This window comes from Hemitrygon akajei, chromosome 9, assembly GCF_048418815.1.
Source record: "Hemitrygon akajei chromosome 9, sHemAka1.3, whole genome shotgun sequence".
In the NCBI taxonomy this organism is placed as follows: Eukaryota; Metazoa; Chordata; class Chondrichthyes; order Myliobatiformes; family Dasyatidae; genus Hemitrygon; species Hemitrygon akajei.
In genome coordinates this window covers 69,243,273-69,262,185 of record NC_133132.1, presented here as the reverse complement: position 1 = coordinate 69,262,185, position 18,913 = coordinate 69,243,273, and the positions used below count along the sequence as shown (strand labels likewise).

The window sequence follows — 18,913 nt, the reverse complement described above, 5'->3', positions numbered from 1 at the left end:
TGAACAGAGAGATTTTGGGGTCCAGGTACATGCCTGGACACCAGCCCTTGATTGGCCTTAAGAACGTGGTAATGAGCTCCTTCTCCAACCTAGGTGTTTTCTACCTTGGTAGATAGGATCAAATAATTGCAGCATTGTCACAGCACAAAGGGCGACCACTTAGTCCACTCTCTCACTTGACACCCTCATTCTACAGCTCTGCAGATTTCTTCCTTTCAGACACTTATTGACTATAATTGAATCTGTCTACCACAACTTAACAACAGCCAGGACTTGGCACACAAGGCACAAGACTTCAAAAGAAGTAGGTCTCAATACTATCTGGTGAGTCTCACTTAAAAATACCCTAAAATAGCACAACTGCAAATTTTTAGTGAATAGTTGTCGGCTAATAAAAATAAGCTAGCATCACTCAGAGCAACAGTTTTGTAAGAAGGGGAAGCTAAGGATGTGGTGTGAAGAGACAAAGTAAGGGGAGTAAGCAGTCAGTGCAGGGTGGCCATTCCTCTCTGAAACAAGAATGTCCATTTGGATACTGATTGGGGCTGGGGAATGATCTATCAAGCTGTAGTAGCAGCACCCTGGTCAGTGGCACAATGGCCTTTTCTGAGATAGTCGGGCAGAGTAATAGTGATAGAAGACCTCTTAATAAGAGGGACAGACAGGAGATTCTGTGCTGGAAAAACAAACACCAGGATGGCGTCTTGCCTCCCAGGTGCAAGGGTTGAGGATGTATCAGAGCAGCTGCAGAACATTCTCAAGAGGAAGGGTGAGTAGCCAGAAGTTGTGGTGCTAGTTGACATCAATGACATGAGGAGAAAATGGGAGGAGGTCCTCTGCAGTGAGCATACAGAGTTAGGAAAGATGCTGAAAATTAATTGAATGTAGTAAACTTGGATTATGCCTGGTGCCAAATACTAGTCAGGCCTGGAACAAAAAGATGGATCAAATGAGTGACTGAGAAATTGGTGCAGGGAGAATGATTTCAGATTTTTGAATCATTAGAATCTCTTCCGGGACAGAGATGACCTGTACAAGATATTACAGGTTTAAAATGAGTGGGGACTATTGGGACTTACTGCAGACCTTGATATTGTTTAGATATACCAAAATAGATGGTGGAGATATTAAATAGATTTTTTGCATCTGCACACAGTCTATATAAATAAGGCAAAACAGTAGTGAGGCCATGGACCATCTTTGGATTACAGAAGAGGTGCTTGCTGTCTTCAGGCAAACTAGAATGGATATATCCCAGGGACTGACAAGGTGTCCCCTTTGACCTTGTGGAAGGCTAGCACAGAAATTGCAGGGAACTTGGCAAAGGTATTTAAAACTTATTTAGCCACAAGTGAAGTGCCAGAGGACTGAAGGATAGCTAATGTTGTTCTGTTGTTCAGAAAAGGCTCTAAGAATAAGCTTTGAAATAACAGGTTGGTGAGCTTGATATAGGTTGTGGGTAAATTATTGGATGGTGTTCTACGGCGCAGGATATGTTAAGTATTTTGATAGACAGAGCCTGATTAATGATAGTCAACATGGCTTTATGTCTAACAAATCTTGGAGATGAGGAGGCAACCAGGAAAGTTGAAAGAAAGACAGTGGATGTTGCCTACACGGACTTTAGCAAGGCATTTGACAAAGTCCTGCTTGGGAGGCTGGTCCAAAAGGCTCAGTTTCTTGGTGTTCAGGTGGAAGTGGTAAACTGAATTCAATATTGATTTAGTGGGAGATGCCAGACAGTGAAGTAAATAGTTGTCTTTCTGACTGGAGGCCTGTGACTAGAGATGCACTGCGGAGATTGGTGCTGGGCCTGTTGTTTGTAATCATATTATCAAATTATGCAGTGGGATTGAGAGCAGATGGGGAAAAATGGCAGATGGAATTTAATGTACACAAATGTGAGATATTTCACTTTGGGAGAACAAACCAAGGTAGGAGTTAGTGAATGTTATGGCACTGGGAGTGTAATAGAGCAGTTTCAGGGGCTTGTAGTATAATCCAATCAGAGTGATTGCACCTTTTTTGAGTTTTAACCATATAGGCTTAATGGCTAAGACCTCCATTAATTACCCTCTGAGTGCGGCTGTAACATTGTCCCTGATTAATGGCACAACTCATCACACCCCCTTAGCTTATCTTTTCTAAAACATCAAAACCTAAAGCATTTTTCTGCTAAGTCTGTATGGCCACAACATAGTTCCATGTACCAATCCACGTTCTAAGTTCATCACTATTTCCTATAATACAGTACTCTGCTAATTAAAATACACACACTTCAACCCATCCATCCCATAATGTATTACCTTGTTTGTTCTGCTCTTCCTGGTTTTAATATCTACCTTTCTCTCAATCCCTCCACCTTCGGACTTAGTGCTCTAGTTCCCGCATCTGTGCCAAACTAGTCTAAACCCTCCCTGGAACAGTAGCTAACCTCCCAGCCAGGTTATTGATACCCTTTTGATTAAAGTGAAACCTGTCACAGTCAGAGCATAGACACAGGCCCTTCAGCACATCTAGTCTGTGCCAAACTATTCTCTGCCTAGTCCCATCAACCTGCTCCTGGACCATAGTACTTATCCAAACATCTCTTAAATGTTGCAATCAAAATTGCATCCACCACTTCTGCTGGCAGCTCATTCCACATTCACACTGCTATCTGAGTGAAGATGTTTCCTCTCAGGTTTTTCTTAAATATTTTATCTTAACATATGACCTCTAGTTGTAGTCTCACACAACCTCTCAGGGGAAAAAAAGCCTGATTGCATTTATTCTGTCTATAACCCTCATAATTTTGTATACTTCTATTAAATCTCCCCTTATTCACCTATGTTACAGAGGGGGGAAAGAGGTCCTAATCTTTTCAACCTTTCACTATAACACAGGTCTTCAAGTCTTGGCAACATCCTTGTAAACGTTATCTATACTCTTTCAATCTCATTAATATCTTTTCTATAGTTAGGTGACCAGATCTGCACACAATACTCCAAATTTGGGCTGACTAAAGTTCTGTACTACTTCTTCATCCCAACTCCTATACTCAATACTCTGATTTATGAAAGCCAACGTACTAAAATTTCTATGGCCCTGTCTATCTGTGAGTATCTTTGATCTCTTACTTGAAGTGCTCTCCACAGTACACTGTCACTGGCCTGAATAAACTAACATTCAAGAAAAATGTCATTGCTGTACGAGATATTTTCTTTCTGTGATGTCTTAATCAAAGCCACAATTAAGAGTGCTTGAGCCTCACATGAAAGAAGATTCGGAGTGCAGGTTTAATACACATTTCTCCAAAATGATATGATGACTGGCAGTGTTGTGGATAGTGTAGAAGACTGGCCAATGATACATCAAGACATAGATCACTTGCAGATATGGGTGGAGAAATTGCAGATGGAGGCAAATGTGAAGTGTTGCCCTTTGGGAACTTCAAATGTAAAGTAACAGTACCTTAACAGAGTTGATGTATAGAGTAATCTTATGTTCAAAGGAGATGTGTGCAGCTGAAATGCATTGCCTCCGGTGGTGGTGGAAGCAGATAAGATTGAGGCACTCAAGATGTTCATAGGCATATGAATGTGCAGGAAATGGAAGGATATGGGCATTATGTAGGCAGAAGGGATTAGCTTAGCTAGGCTTTATATTACTACTTCAATTACAAACGTTTGTAGTTCAGCATAACATTGTGGAGCGAAGGGCTCGTGTCTGTGTTCCCGTGGTAGTGCAGTGGAGTTCAAACTCAAACTGCTTGCTCCATAGCATGGAATACACTAGAGTTCCATAGACCATTAAGATATGAATACTGGTCTAAGACTAGGTCACTGGGTATAGACTGAAAAAAATACATATCACTATAGAAAGGGTGCAGAGGAGATTTACAGGGCTGTTGCCTGGATTGGGGAGTATGCCTTATGTGAAAAGGTTGAGTGAACTCAACCTTTTCTCCTTGGAGTGACGGAGGATGAGAGGTGACCTGATAGAGGTGTATAAGACGATGAGAGGCATTGATCATGTGGATAGTCAGAGGCTTTTTCCCAGGGCTGAAATGGCTAGCACAAGAGGGCACAGTTTTAATGTGCTTGGAAGTAAGTACAGAGGGGATGTCAGGGGTAAGTTTTTTTATGCAAAGAGTAGTGAATGCGTGGAATGGGCTGCCAGCACCTGTGGTGGAGGCGGATACGTTAGGATCTTTTAAGAGACTCCTGGATAGGTACATGGAGCTTAGAAAAATCGAGGGCTATGGGTAACTCTAGGTAATTTCTAAAGTAAGTACATGTTCAGCACAGCATTGTGGGCTGAAAGGCCTGTATTGTGCTGTAGGTTTTCTATGTTACTATGGTTCTAAATCATAGGTAGATAGAAGCAGATAACATGGGTTTATGCTAAGAGAAAGCAGATTTACAGTGGATCAGAAGGATGGTAAGTGCCTGGAATGCAGAAGATACTAGAAGATGGGATTGATATAGGTGGGTACCCACAAGTCAGCATGGCTTGATGGCCTGTCTCCATGTGGTATGAATCTATGACAAGAACTGAGGGGAACACTGCTCCAAGGTGGGGGTCACATGATGGGGCAGGTGGGTCCAGACCCTAAATGGTTTCCTAGATCTACCTATCACTTCACCCTATCCCACCCACCATCTCAAATGCAATAGAGATGGCCCACCAAAGTTTACCTAATAGAATTTAGGTGCAGGTGTTATTGACTTAGACCTCTTTCCTGAAACACAAACTGAGAGCTTAAGCAATGGATGCACTCAGATCTGTCCCCAACAATATTCTGCCCATTGCAGGACAATGCAGCTTCTCCCTAAAGCAAAGTAGGCAGACCCTGTCTGGGAGGCTTGATGTTCATTCTGGGTGACCAGAATAGAAACTTCATTTTGCTACATACATTTCTAATCACTTAATGTTACTTTAAAAATAAATGTTCAAATAAGTTCCGTGTAGTCTGCATATTGTAAAACACCTTAGCTTCATATCCACACAACCAAATATTTCTCTTAACAGAAGCTTACCCAGGATTCATGGTTGCAAAGAAACCACAAGACATATTCAGCCGGATCTCTCTGCCTCCAAACACAAATCTGGAAGAAAAGAAGCAACCTGTTGGTGAGTGTGGGGAGAATAGATAGGGATTTATGTAAAACCAGCATAAAAGATTAGTTGACGGTCAGCACAAGTTCAGTGGGCCAAAAGGCCTGATTCCATCTTGTATCTGTCTGTCAGTTGATGCTGTCATCTCTAACGGCAGGCTTCAATTTTCAATTATCCGATTGTCATGACATCTATTAGATGTTTTATTCTTTAAAAATACACATTACTGCTTATGTATAGAATCCTGCAAATACTGAAAATAAAACTGTTGCTATGGCATCCACTGCTTTAAGACCATTTATGCCCTTGTCAAATAGGAGATCAAACTTAGGAATAAATGCCTCAACATATCCCAGGTACATTTTTTTCCCAAATTAAATTGCTGATTTTTTTAGTGCTCTCAATGAGCCTAGGGGTATATGTTCACACAGGTAGGACTCTGACAGCTCTCTGGAGCCATCTGTCACATTCTAAGTACCAATGGCCTGTAGTGTAGTTAACTTGCTACACCTTCCTACAGTGGGAAGAGGTGAACACAGTACAATACATCAAGGAACAAGCCTTTCAGCCCACCATGTCTAACCTGACCATGGTGCTAGATTAAACTATACAGTAGCTATTTACCTGCATGTGATCCATTTCCCCTGGTTCCCTGCTCACGTGTCTGTCTAAATGCTTCTTAAATGTCACAATTATGTTTGTTTTCACCACTTCTCCTGGCACTGTGTTACAGGCACCTGTGTGTGTTTGGCAGGAAACTTGCCCTGCTCATCTCCTTTAAACTCCCCTGTACACCACTCCCCCCACCTTAAAATTAAGTGCTCTTTTTTGATAATTTTATTCTGCTTAAAGCTGACTATTTATCCTGAGTCTCTCATAATATTTGTCTTTTCCAAGCCTCTCATAATTTTATAAACCATCTAGTTTCTTCCCACATTCCAAAGACATATAGGTTAATAAACTAATTGGTTACATAGATGTAATTAGACACTGTAGGTTCTTTGAACAAGAAAGGCCTGTTACTGTGCTGTACCTCTAAATAATAAATACCTGCACCATCTTCTATGTGGAAAATATGCCCTCCAGCTTTTAAAGCTTTCATCTCTCACCTTAAACCTATGCCCTACCATGGGGAAAAATTGTGTTCACCCTATGTGTGCCCCTCATAATTTTATACACCTCTAAAGTTACCCTCAATCTCTATGTTCCCAACGTTGGGAAGACGTTGGCCTTCCCAACATCTCCCTCAAACTCAGGACCCTGAGTACTGACAGCATCTTCGTAAATGCCTGCACTCTTTTTAGGTTAACAACGTATTGTATATCCTATACAAAAGACAACCAAAGCTGTACACAATCACAATGTACATGTACATTGCTGTTAGAAACTACATAGAAAGTTAAACGCACATTAGGCTTCAATATATATAGGCTGAATATTATGATGTAATTTGCTGCTGAATATGTGATCAAAAACATTTGGGTTGAATAAATATAAATGGGTTAAGATATGTAAAATTTGACTGTACATACAGTAAACTCTTTCCTTGGCAGTCCCTCTAAATAGAGGAAATCATGCTTCTTCTAATCTGGTTTTATGGATTTGATCAATTAGGAAGCCATGGATTAGGAAGTGATTAATGACAGGGGCAGGTGGGGTATTATGTTATCCTGATGCATGGATTCAAGATTCTAAATTCCATCTCAAAGCTCCTCCACTTGAGTGGCTATAGGCCAGAAATTCCCATGAATCAGTGGGGAATTTAAACATTCTCAGGGAAACATTGAGTATATCCTCGAATCTTCCCCTCTGTCTACCTGGCAATCTCTTTCCTTGGTAATTAGACCATAAGATATAGGAGCAGAAGTAGGCCATTCAGCCCATCAAGTATGTTCCGCCATTCAATCATATGCTGATCCAATTCTTCCAGTCATCCCCACTCCCCTGCCTTCTCCCCATACTCTTTGTTGCCCTAGCTAATCAAGAACCTGTCTATCTCTGCCTTAAGTACACCCAATGACTTGGCCTCCACAGTCACTCATGGCAACAAATTCCACAGATTTACCGCCCTCTGCCTAAAGTAATTTCTCCGCTTCTCTGTTCTAAATGGACGTCCTTCAATCCTGTAGTTTTGCCCTCTTGTCCTAGACTCCCCTACCATGGGAAATAACTTTCCCATATATAATCTGTTCAGGCCTTTTAACATTCGGAATGTTTCTATGCGATCCCCCCCTCATTCTCCTGAACTCCAAGGAATACAGCCCAAGAGCTACCAGATGTTCCTCATACAGTAACCCTTTCATTCCTGGAATCATTCTCGTGAATCTTCTCTGAACCCTCTCCAATGTCACTATATCCTATCTAAAATAAGGAGCCCAAAACTGCACACAATACTCCAAGTGTGGTCTTCTGAGTGTCTTATAGAGCCTCAACATCACATCCCTGCTCTTATATTCTATACCTCTAGAAATGAATGCCAACATTGCTTTTGCCTTCTTCATCACTGACTCAACCTGGAGGTTAACCTTTAGGGTATCTTGCACAAGGATCCCCAAGTCCCTTTGCATCTCTGCATTTTGAATTTTCTCCCCATCTAAATAATAGTCTGCTCGTTTACTTTTTCCACCAAAGTGCATGACCATACACTTTCCAACATTGTATTTCATTTGCCACTTCTTTGCCCATTCCCCTAAACTATCTAAGTCTCTCTGCAGGCTCTCTGTTTCCTCAACACTAGCCACTCTTCCACCTATCTTTGTATCATCAGCAAATTTAGCCACAAATCCATTAATCCCATAGTCCAAGTTATTGACATACATCATAAAAAGCAGTGGTCCCAACACCACTGGTATCAGAATAGGATCCCTTTATTCCCACTCTCTGTTTTGTACCGATCAGCCAATGCTCCATCCATGCTGGTAACTTCCCTGTAATTCCATGGCTCTTATCTTGCTAAACAGCCTCATGTGCAGCACCTTGTCAAAGGCCTTCTGAAAATCCAAGTACACCACATCTACTACATCTCCTTTGTCTACCTTGCTTGTAATTTCCTCGAAAAATTGCAGTAGGTTTGTCAGGCAAGATTTTCCTTTCAGGAAATCATGTTGACTTTGGCCTATCTTGTCATGTGCCTCCAGGTACTCTGTAATCTCATCCCTAACAATCGATTCCAACAACTTCCCAACTACTGATTTCAGGCTAACAGGTCTATAGTTTCTTTCTGCTGCCTCCCACCCTTCTTAAATAGCAGAGTAACATTTGCAGTTTTCCAGTCATTCGGTACAATGCTGGAATCTATCGATTCTTGTTTATATTAAGTTAAGATTATATGCGTTGTTAAATACTGAATGCACCATCTCTCTCCCTCTACAGAATCTACCTGACTGCTGAATTAGAAGGGTCATGACTTGAAATGTCAACTGTCTATTTTCATCCATAGATGCTGCCTGACACACTGAGTTCCTCCAGTGCTTTGTGTGTTGAACAAAATTACAATGGCTACAATAGCAGGTCTGGTATCATGTTGAATGCATTTCACCTCTGGACACCAGAAGACCTTTACATTTTCTATAGGGTACACATGTGATTGAATATTCTACACTTGACCGGCTGGGTGCAGCCCCAAAAACACTTAAGAAGTTCCATCGAATACAGCTTATTAGAGAAGAACCACATTTTTCACCTTAACCATTGATTCCCCCACCACTAGCACACTGTGGTTGCTTGGTGTATCATTTATAAAGTGCCCTGTAGTTACTCACAAAGGCTATCTTGATAGCAACTCCCAAATGTATGATCTGCCCTGCCTGGAAAGACAAGGGTTTCAGGTGCATGGGAATACTACCTTTTATAAGTTCCTTTCCATGACCTCTACAGAATTATGGATAATTTACTTACATGTATTGAGAATTGGTAATTGTACACAAAACAAAGATTGAGGGTAAATGATTATTCTCATGTTGACAGGCTTGGACTGGTGCCAAATCCCAGCTTTTACAATCTACGATCAACAACTTAACTGAGTGACACCAAATGTCACATTTCCAGATTTCCTGAGGATACAAAACCAGGAGCTGGAAGAAGAAGGTACAGAGAATTCAAGGAAATATAAACAAGCTAACTGAGTAGGTGAGAATGTGACAAGTGAAACATAATGTGGAAATATGTGAGGTCATCCACTTTGACACCTAATAAACTAGCCACTGAGCGTATATTGTTCATGAAATCATTTAACACAAAGCAGGCCCCTCAGCCCACCTAGTCTGAGCTGACCACCAAGCACCTATTTACACGAATCTTGCACTAATATCATTTTATTCTGCCATTAACATGATATAAACCCCTCAGATTCTACCACTCACCTACACACATGGGGAAATTTATAATGGCCAGTTACCAACTAACAGAAGGTCTCTGAGATATAGGAAGAAACTGGAGAACCAGGGGGCATAGGGAGAATGTGCAAACTCCACACGGGCAGCACCAAAGGTTAGGATTGAACACAGTTCACTGAAATTGTGCAACCACTGTTTTTTCATCATTACTAGTTCTAAATTCTGGAACTCCTTGCCCAGCATCACTGTGAACCACTGTCGAACTGCAGACTGCATTGTGTAATTGAGTAATTCATAAGCAATTACAATGTTTAAAATACATTTGGATAGATACATGGATAGGAAAGGTTAGGTGGATATGGGCCAAACACAGGCATATAGGACTAACTCATGTAGCAACTAGTTTGGTATGGATGAATTGGGCCAAAGGTCCAGATTCCATGCTGCAGAACTCTATGACTCCATGAAAGGGTGATGTAATGGCACAGCTAGTAGAACTGCTGCCTCACAACTAGATTGAGTTTTAAGTCCCATCCCACCAAACTTGTCCCACAAGGCCTCAGAGACATACTTTATTATTATATTTGTTATCTGTGGCAGTTGTGAGAAGACAGCAAATGCATCTCCATGCCGTGTATGCAGAAATACTCACTTCATTGCTTCACTGTCCTTGGCTGCCTTAATTGTTTGGATCTGTGAGGCAGTTACTGACAGGACTTCCACGTCAATCCGATTAAACTCATCAAAGCAAATCCATGCTCCAGACTGAGCTATTCCAGAGAACAAATTTTCCATCATCTGCAGAGACAAGAAGGCGGCAAATAGGTGGAGAGACAAGAGAAGAGAAAATAAAGGGAAGGTCAAAATTATGCCAGCCCTGATTAGCACAGTTACTTGCTGAAGACTGTGTCTGCACAGCAGCTATCTGCTCACTTCTACTCGAATGAGATTTTAATTAAACGGATGACAGTGCTTAGCCATAGGTCACAGCCATGGATGATCAGAGTGACAGCTTTGCAGCTTCCAAATTTATGAAATGCGCTTATGTGCCAGTAACTAACCTATTCCACAGTGCACTATAATCTTACACTGACGTGGGGGCAACTGTTCGAAGTGAGATGAGCAGATACTTCTGATGATGACAAGATGCTGACAGATGGGAAGGAAAACAATAAAGTGCAACACAGGTTTTCACTCAGATAGCAGGACCTGGATATGTGCCGGAAAGTCCAGTGGAAAGAGCATTGAGGAGGCACCATTTTTTAGGGTAATGGCTCCAGAACCAATGAATGCCCTTCTGACCCTCACACAAACTTTACCGTTGCACTTTACAGTGTAGCATCATAACTCTGCCCTAGACAGAGTGTTGATGCCATCACAATACCTAGTCGGCATCCGCCAGCTGACCAGGATTAGACCCAGGAACTTCTAGATTTTGTGGGCTAATTACTTGATAATAAAGTTCCTTCAATCCATAGCTAGTCCTGCAGACAACGGATCAAGCAAAACTGCAGATTGACTAATAATGATGAATGTACATTGTAGTTAATTGCGTGGCTATCCTCCTTTTTTCTGCACAGTGGCAGGGTTGATTCCTTCTCTACTGGGACCCAGGTCTGACTCCAGTCCAGAGTCTATTCAGTTAACAACAAAGATCAAAGAGTGATATAGCACATAAGCTGCCTTTTGGCCCAAACAGTCTATGCTAAGCAAGATGCCCATTCTAGCTAGTCCCATTTGTCTGTGCTGGGCCCACATCCTTCTTAAACCTTCCTATCCATAGGGTCACACAAACTCTCCACATATATTCTCTCCAATTGTAAGAGATACAACACCTGTCCTTATATCTTCTCCCTCAACACCATCCAGGGACCTAAACATCTCTTTCAGGTGAGGCTGGGATTCACATGCACCTCTTCCAAACTTGTTTACTGTATTACATTTAGTGCCAAACTATGAATTTATCAAAAGCTCTACTATAGTCTGTGTAAATCACGTCTACCTCCTTGCCTTTATCATTTTTTTTAGTTACATCCTTTAAAACTCAGTCATATTTATGAGGCATGATCTCCCTTGCACATATCAAGAGAGGCCCAATCAGCATCAGGAGCAGAGCACTTCGAAAAGGTTACACGCAGGTCGCCGAAACTTGTTTAAAAGGAGAGTTCCACAGGCGTTCGGACATTCCGGAGGCCCAGTCAGCGTTAGGAGCAGAGCACTGTGAATTCAAATAAAAGTGGGGCGGCCATTGATGGGTGTAGGCCAGCGGTGAGAGTAGAAGTGTCAGGCTTTGATTCAAGATGCTTCGATGAAAAGAGGCTGAGGCCAAAGACACAGGGAAGTGCAGCCAACTCCAACTCATGAAAGACCTCATTAAGGAGCTGGAGCTGGAGTTGGATGAACTTAGGATCATCCGGGAGGCAGAGCAATTGATAGATATGACTTTTGAGCAGACAGTTACCCTAGAGTGCAGAATTCAGGGAGTAGATGGGTGAACACCGAGAGAGGTAAAGTGAGAAGGAAGTCAGTACAGGATCCCCCTGTGGCCATTCCCCTCAGCAACAGGTATACACCTTTGGATACCGATGAGGGGGATGGCCTATCTGGGCAAGGCAGCAGCAGCCAGACCAATAGCATTCTGAGCCTCAAAAGGGTAGGGTGAAGTCAGGCAGAGCAATAATCACAGGGAACTCGACAGTTAGGAGATTCAGCGGAAGCAAAAGGGACGCCAGGATAGTGTATTGCCTCCCTGGTGCTCGAGTCAAGGATGTCTCTGAGTGGTTGCAGAATATTCTTGAAAGGGAGGGTGTGCAGTGGGAGGTTGTGGTACATGTTGGTACCAATGACATAGGCAGGAGAGGGGTAGAGGTCCTGCGCAGTAAATTTAGGGATTTAGGAAGGAGGCTGAAGAGCAGGACCTCCAAAGTGGTAATCTCCAAGCTAGGGAAGGTCAAAACAGGAAGATAGCACAGACGAATGAGTGGCTGAGGAGATGGTTCAGGAGGCAGGTTTCAAGTTCCCGGATCATTGAAGCCATTTCTGGGGAAGGGGTGACCTGTACAAATGGGACGGGTTGCTCTTGAACAGGAGGGGAACCAATATCCTGGGAGAGAGGTTTGCTTATGCTATTGGGGAGGGTTTAATCCAGACTTGTTGGGGGGGGGGGGGGGAAACTGAAGTGAAGATGCAGAGGATGGGGTGGTTGGTGCACAAGTAGAAACAGCTTGTGGGAGTTTGCAAGCAGATGATAGAGCAAAGATACACTCAGTTAGCTCGTTTGAGATGTATACATTTGGAGTTCAACCCAGATAAGTGTGAAATGGTTCATTTTCCCAGGTCAAATTTGAAGACAGAATAATGGTAAGACTCTTGGCTGTGGGGAGGATCAGCAAGATCTTGGGATCTGTGTCTGTAGAACACGCAAAGCTGCTGTGCAGGTTGACAGTGTTGTTAAGAAGGCGTATGGAGTGTTGGCCTTCATTAACTTTAGCTACACCCCACTTGGAGTACTGTGTTCAGTTCTGGTCACCTCACTACAGGAAGGAGGTGGATACTATAGAGTGTAGAGATTTACAAGGATGTTGCCTGGATTGGAGAGTGTGCTTTATGAGAATAGGCTGAGTGAACTTGGCCTTTTCTCCTTGGAGCAAAGGAGGATGAGAGGTGACCTGATAGAGGTATATAAGATAGTGAGAGGCATTGATTGTATGGATGGCCAGAGGCTTTTTTGCAGGGCTGAAATGGCTAATACAAGGGGGCATAGTTTTAAGGTGCTTGGAAGTAGGTACAGAGTGGATGTTGGGGGTAAGTTTTTCACACAGAGAGTGGTGGGTGCGTGGGATACATTGCCAGTGGTGGTGATAGAGGTGGATACAATAGGGTCTTTTAAGAGACTCTTAGATAGGTATATGGAGCTTAGAAAAATATAGGGCTATGCAGTAGGGAAATTCTAGGCAATTTCTAGAATAGGTTACATGGTCAGCACAACATTGTGGGCCGAAGGGCCTGTCATGTGCAGTAGATTTCTATGTTCTGTGTTCTATGTTCTAAAACCATGCTGACTTTTTCTAGTCAACTCCTCCCTTTCCAAGTGAACATAAATCTTGTCCTTCAAAATCCTTTCTAGCAACTTCCCTACCATTGACATAAGGCTCACCAGCATGTAGTTTCCAGGCTTATCCCTAGTGTCCTTTCTGTACAAGGGATAATATTAACTCTCCTGCTGTCTTCTGGCACCTTACCTATGGTTAAAAAAATGCAAAACTCTCCATTAGAGCCCCAGCTATCTTCTCCCTTGGCTTATTTAGTATTGTGATTTAGATCCCATCGACCATAAGGTTTTATTCACCCACATTTCTAATGTGCACAACTTTTCTATTATTTCCTCCTTGCCATTACAGGCATATTATAGGTACTTCTGTATCTGAGCAAATACCAAAGAGAAGTTTTCATTTAGGACCTCACTCATATCCCCTGGCTCCATGCATTAATTACCCCTTTTGGGCCCTGAGGGAACCTACTCTTTCCTGAGCTGTTCATTTACTTCTAACATATTATAACAGATTTAAAAATTCACCTTACTGCCCTCCATATTTCTTTCTTAGTTTTGTTATCCCTTATGAACTTCAGCAGACTCATCTCAGTGGAAAGGTAAGGAAGTGCCCATGTTAATTTGAAAGTGAGAGCTATTCAGATAAACTAAAGGCAAAGGAAAATTAATCAAGCATACATGAATAAAGATCAGTGCAAGAACAGTTTTGACTGTGTTATCCCATTTTAAAAATGCATTGTAACAGACTCAGAATTTCACCATACTCCATCACTGACTTTCATTAAACCCTTCCAATAAGAGGAATGGGCACTTGGGCAGAATTAGAAGGTGAATTAAAAGAAACCCATGAATGAGAGAGACAGGATTCAGAATAGTCTTCTTGGTATTTACAGTATCAGCATTTCAGGTGCAGATGTGTATAAACAGAGCAGAAACAGCTGTGGACAGGGCTGTGCTCTCAGCCTCTACAGAACTCCTTTTCCCAGGTGGAGGAATGGAGAGGAGAAAGGAATACTAAACAACAACTTCTGTACAGTTTTAGCTTATGTCAGAGCAGGCACAACATGGGCCATTAAGTCACATGGCACTTACTCTGCTCCAGACAATGTGCTTTAAGCCCAGAATATAGCAATTACTGTCGGCTGTTCAGGGAGAAGGGAACACAGCAGAAATTCATGGGATTTCTCCCGCTCATGGACAGTGGTTCAGAAAATACATGATGATCCTGTACTTGCAAGGCTTTTGCAGGAGTTCCAGAAGAAAGCTCCTATTGATTTTAGTGGGCATGGATACGATAAGCTAAAGGACCAATTTCTGTACTTGTTTCATTAGTCACAGAGTCATACAGTATAAAAACAGGCCCTTTGGCCGAACTCAGTGACTGTGTTTTGTTCAGCAAACTAATCCTATCTGCCCACTTTTGCCCCATAACCCTTTAAACCTCTTCTATCCTTGTACTTACCTAGATCTTGCTGTTAATGTGCCTGCCTCAAGCACCAACACGCACCAGCCTTTGTCTAAAGAAGCTGTCCATGACGCTCCTTTTAAACCTATGCTCTCTTGTTTTAGCATCCGCTCCATGAGAAAAAGAGTACATGCTTTCACCCCCGTGACTTTATATACCTCTATTAGGTCACTCCTCTATCTCCTACGACCCAGTCTAAACAACATCTCCAAGTCCAGGCAACATCCTGGTAAATCTTTTCGGCACTCTTTCTAGTGTAATAACATCTTTCCAATACGGGATGATCAAAACCGTAAACAGAATTCCAACACCTTATATAACTTCCCGACTCCTAAACTCAGTCAATAAAAATTTTAAAAGTGCAGATGCTGGAAATATGAAATATAAACAAGAAATGATGGAAACAGTAGATTGGAGAAATTAAAACAGAGTCAGTTTCAGGTTGGAATCCCTTCATCAAAACTGGGAAAGCAAAAAAAAAGTTATCCCCTTTGATCCATCCATCCTTTCCCACCTTTTCTGCAACTAAGAACAGATTTGTTTTCTTTCTTTCTCAGCTCTGATGAAGGGACTTTGAAGGGGCTCAGCTCTGATGAAGGGCGTGTGTTCCAGCATTTTCTCACTTTGCATTCACTTGGTGACTTGAAGAAGGCATCACTTTTTGACATGTTTCAGTAGAAATGCATGTCACTGCCTCCACAATCTTCCTCAGGCTCAGAGGTTCCCAACCTGGGGTTCCTGGACCCCTTACTTAATGGCATTGGTCCATGGTATAAAAAGGTTGGGGACCACTTCTGGAATCCACTTATGATTACAAAACTCTTCAATATTCCTTTTCCTACAAAAATCAAGTAATTTTCACTTCAGACTCCATACTCTTGTATCCCTAATATTGTCCCCTCTTCTCACAAAATTTCACTCTGTACCACATGCTTCAGCCTTCATCTCAATACCACTTTTATGAATATTGGACTTGCAAAGTGGTGTTAACACACCATCAGTATCAAGTTGTTTATATTATTTTTTGTGACTTAAGATATATTTTTTGTTTCTGTTTCTATGCCTGCCTTCCAATTTCCTTTTAAGAGTATTAATATTCTGTCTTCATTGCATTAGTAACTAGTGGGTCAAGGGGTTTGCTAATCAATATCTCATTGTTAAATCTACACCCCTGAAACACTTTGTTCATCAGTGTTTCACTGACAAGTTTCACAAATCGTTTGGTTGCACTATTTGACATTGAATGCTGTGGTGAAATAAACACATCCTTGATGACTTTTTGTTTCATAAAGAGCTGAACTAAAAATGAAAAATAATGAGGAGTATCATCCAAGACCAGGTTTTTTTGGTAAGGGATGGGATAAGGAAATTCTTCAACCGCATACTTTGCTGTAACTGGACCCAACATATACTCAGAGTCCACTTTATTGGTACACATGTACGCTTCTCATTAATGCAAATACCTAATTAGGCAATCATGAGACAGCAACTCAATGCATAAAAGCATGCAAACATGGTCAAGAGGTTCAGTTGTTGTTCAGCTAAACATCACAATGGGGTAGAAGCATGATGTAAGTTACTTTGACTATGGAATGATTATTGGTGTGAGATGGGGTTTGAGTATTTCAGGAAATGGTGAACTCCTGGGATTTTCATATACAACAGTCTCTAGAGTTTACAAACACCCAATGAACAGTAGTTCTGTGGGCAGAAACACCTTGTTAATGAGAGAGATTAGGGGAGAATAGCCAGAGTGGTCCAAGTTGACAGGAAAGCAACAGTAACTCAAATTAATACACATTACAACAGTGGTGTGCAGAGGAGCATCTCTGAACACACAGCACCTCGAACCTTGAAGTGAATGGGCTATAGCAGCAGAAGACCACAAACACATAGTACAATCAGTGGCCACTTTATTAGGTACTGGAGGTACTACCACGGTAGCGTAGCTGTTAGCATGACACTATTACAGTTCTGAGGCTCCGAGTTTGGTGCTCAATCTTGGCATCCTTTGTAAAGAGTCTGTACTTCCTCCCCGTGGAATTGGTGACCTTTTTCCAGATGCTTTGATTTCCTCCCAAAGATGTACTGGCTAATAGGTTAACTGGTCATTGTAAATTGTCCCATGATTAGGTTAGGGTTCATTGGCGGTTGTGGGAGTTGCTGGGCGGTGCATCTCAAAGGGCTGGGAGGGCCTATTCCACTCTGTATCTCTAATAAAAATAAATAACTAAAGAGTGGCAGCAACTCAATGCATAAAAGCATTCAGACTTGGACAAGCTGTTGTTCAGACCAGACATCAGAATGGGGAATGATTGTTGGTGCCAGGTGGGGTGGCTCCAGACTGCAGGAATACAGTGTAGCTTGGTGCAGCCTCTTCAAGGGCTCAGTGGGGAGGGGGCCACAGGGTATAGTTCTTCTCCTATTGTAGAGGGAGGGGCCAGGTTCAGGGAGAAAGCCCCTTAATTATTAGTGCACCCAGAGTGCCACATGTGTGGCAGCAGTGCTATTAATGTATATGAATGCAATAGAACACTACAGAAAGTATTGACAATGAATGTAAATAATGAAAAGGCATTGAACGATTTACTCTTGTAGTTTTTATATTATGAATAAAGTTTACTTGGTCAAATAAAACAAAAAAGGAAGTGATTGAGAGAGCTACAACAACTTTTAAAAGCAACACAGAAAGTGCTAGAGGAACTCAGCAGGCCAGGCAGCATCTATGGAAAAGAGTAAACAGTCTATGTTTGGGACTGAGACCCTTCATCAGGACTAGAAAGGAAGGGGGAAGGAGTCAGACTAAGAGGGTGGGTGGAGGGGAGGGAGAAGTGCAAGGTGGTAAGTGATAGGTGAAACTGGGAGTGGGCGAGCGGGTCAAGTAAAGAGCTGAGAAGTTGATTGGTGAAAAAGATAAAGGATTGGAGAAGGGGGAATCTGATAGGAAATGACAGAAGATTGTGGAAGAAAGGGAAGGGGGAGGATAACCAGAGGGAGCTGAAGGGCAGGTAAGGAGATAAGGTAAAAGAGGGAAACAACAATGGGGAATGGTGAAGGAGAGGGGGTGGGGCTGGAAGTTTGAGAAATCAATGTTCATGCCATCAGGTTGGAGGTGACCCAGATGGAACGTAAGGTGTTGCTCCTCTAACCTGAGTGTGGCCCCATCGTGGCAGTAGAGGAGGCTATGGACTGATAAGTTGGAATGGGAATGGGAAGTAGAATTGAAATGGGTGACCACCAGGAAATCCCACATTTTGTGGCGGACAAAGAGAAGGTGCCCGATGAAGCAGTCTCCCAATCTATGTTGGGTCTCATCAATATGCAGGAGGCCACACCGGGAAAAATGGATACAGTAGATGACCCCAACAGATTCATGGGTGAAGTGTCTCCTCACCGGGAAGGACTGTTTAGGGCCTTGAATGGTAGTGAGGGAGAAGGTGTAGGGGCATGTGTGGCACTTGTTCTTGTTACCTATTTCAATTCTACTGATGTTCTAGTGTTCCTGTCCCTTCCCTTTCTTTCAGAGTCTTCTGTTGTCTCCTATCAGATTCCTCTTTCTCCAGCCCTTTATTTCTTTCACCAATCACATGTCCAGTTCTTTACTTCACCCCCTCCCCTTCGCCCAAATTCACATATCACATGCCACCTCATACTTCTTCCTCTCCTCCACCCACCTTCTTGGTCTGACTCCTTCCCCTTCCTTTCCAGTCCTGATGAAGGGTCTTGGACTGAAATGTTGACTGTTTACACTTTTCCATAGATGCTGCTCTGGCCTGCTGAGTTCCTCCAGCACTTTGTGTGTATTGCTGTGGATTTTCACATCTAGAGATTTTCTCGTATTTTGGAACAACTTTTAAAAGACAGTTGGACAGATACATAAATAAGAATCTTTTTAGAAGAATATGGGCAAACTGGAACAGCTTGGATGGGTATCTTGGTCAGCATGGACCAGTTGGGTCAAAT

At 42.3% G+C, this 18,913-nt stretch overlaps 1 protein-coding gene across 1 annotated transcript in view; it reads right to left on the bottom strand.

The window, feature by feature from the left end:
• LOC140732660 (dynein axonemal heavy chain 6-like) overlaps nucleotides 1–18,913 on the bottom strand; it is a 549,473-nt gene that overhangs the window by 326,849 nt on the left and 203,711 nt on the right. The window contains 2 exon segments of the mRNA XM_073055353.1: nucleotides 5,022–5,090; nucleotides 10,087–10,232. Coding sequence (XP_072911454.1) covers nucleotides 5,022–5,090; nucleotides 10,087–10,232 — 215 coding nt within the window.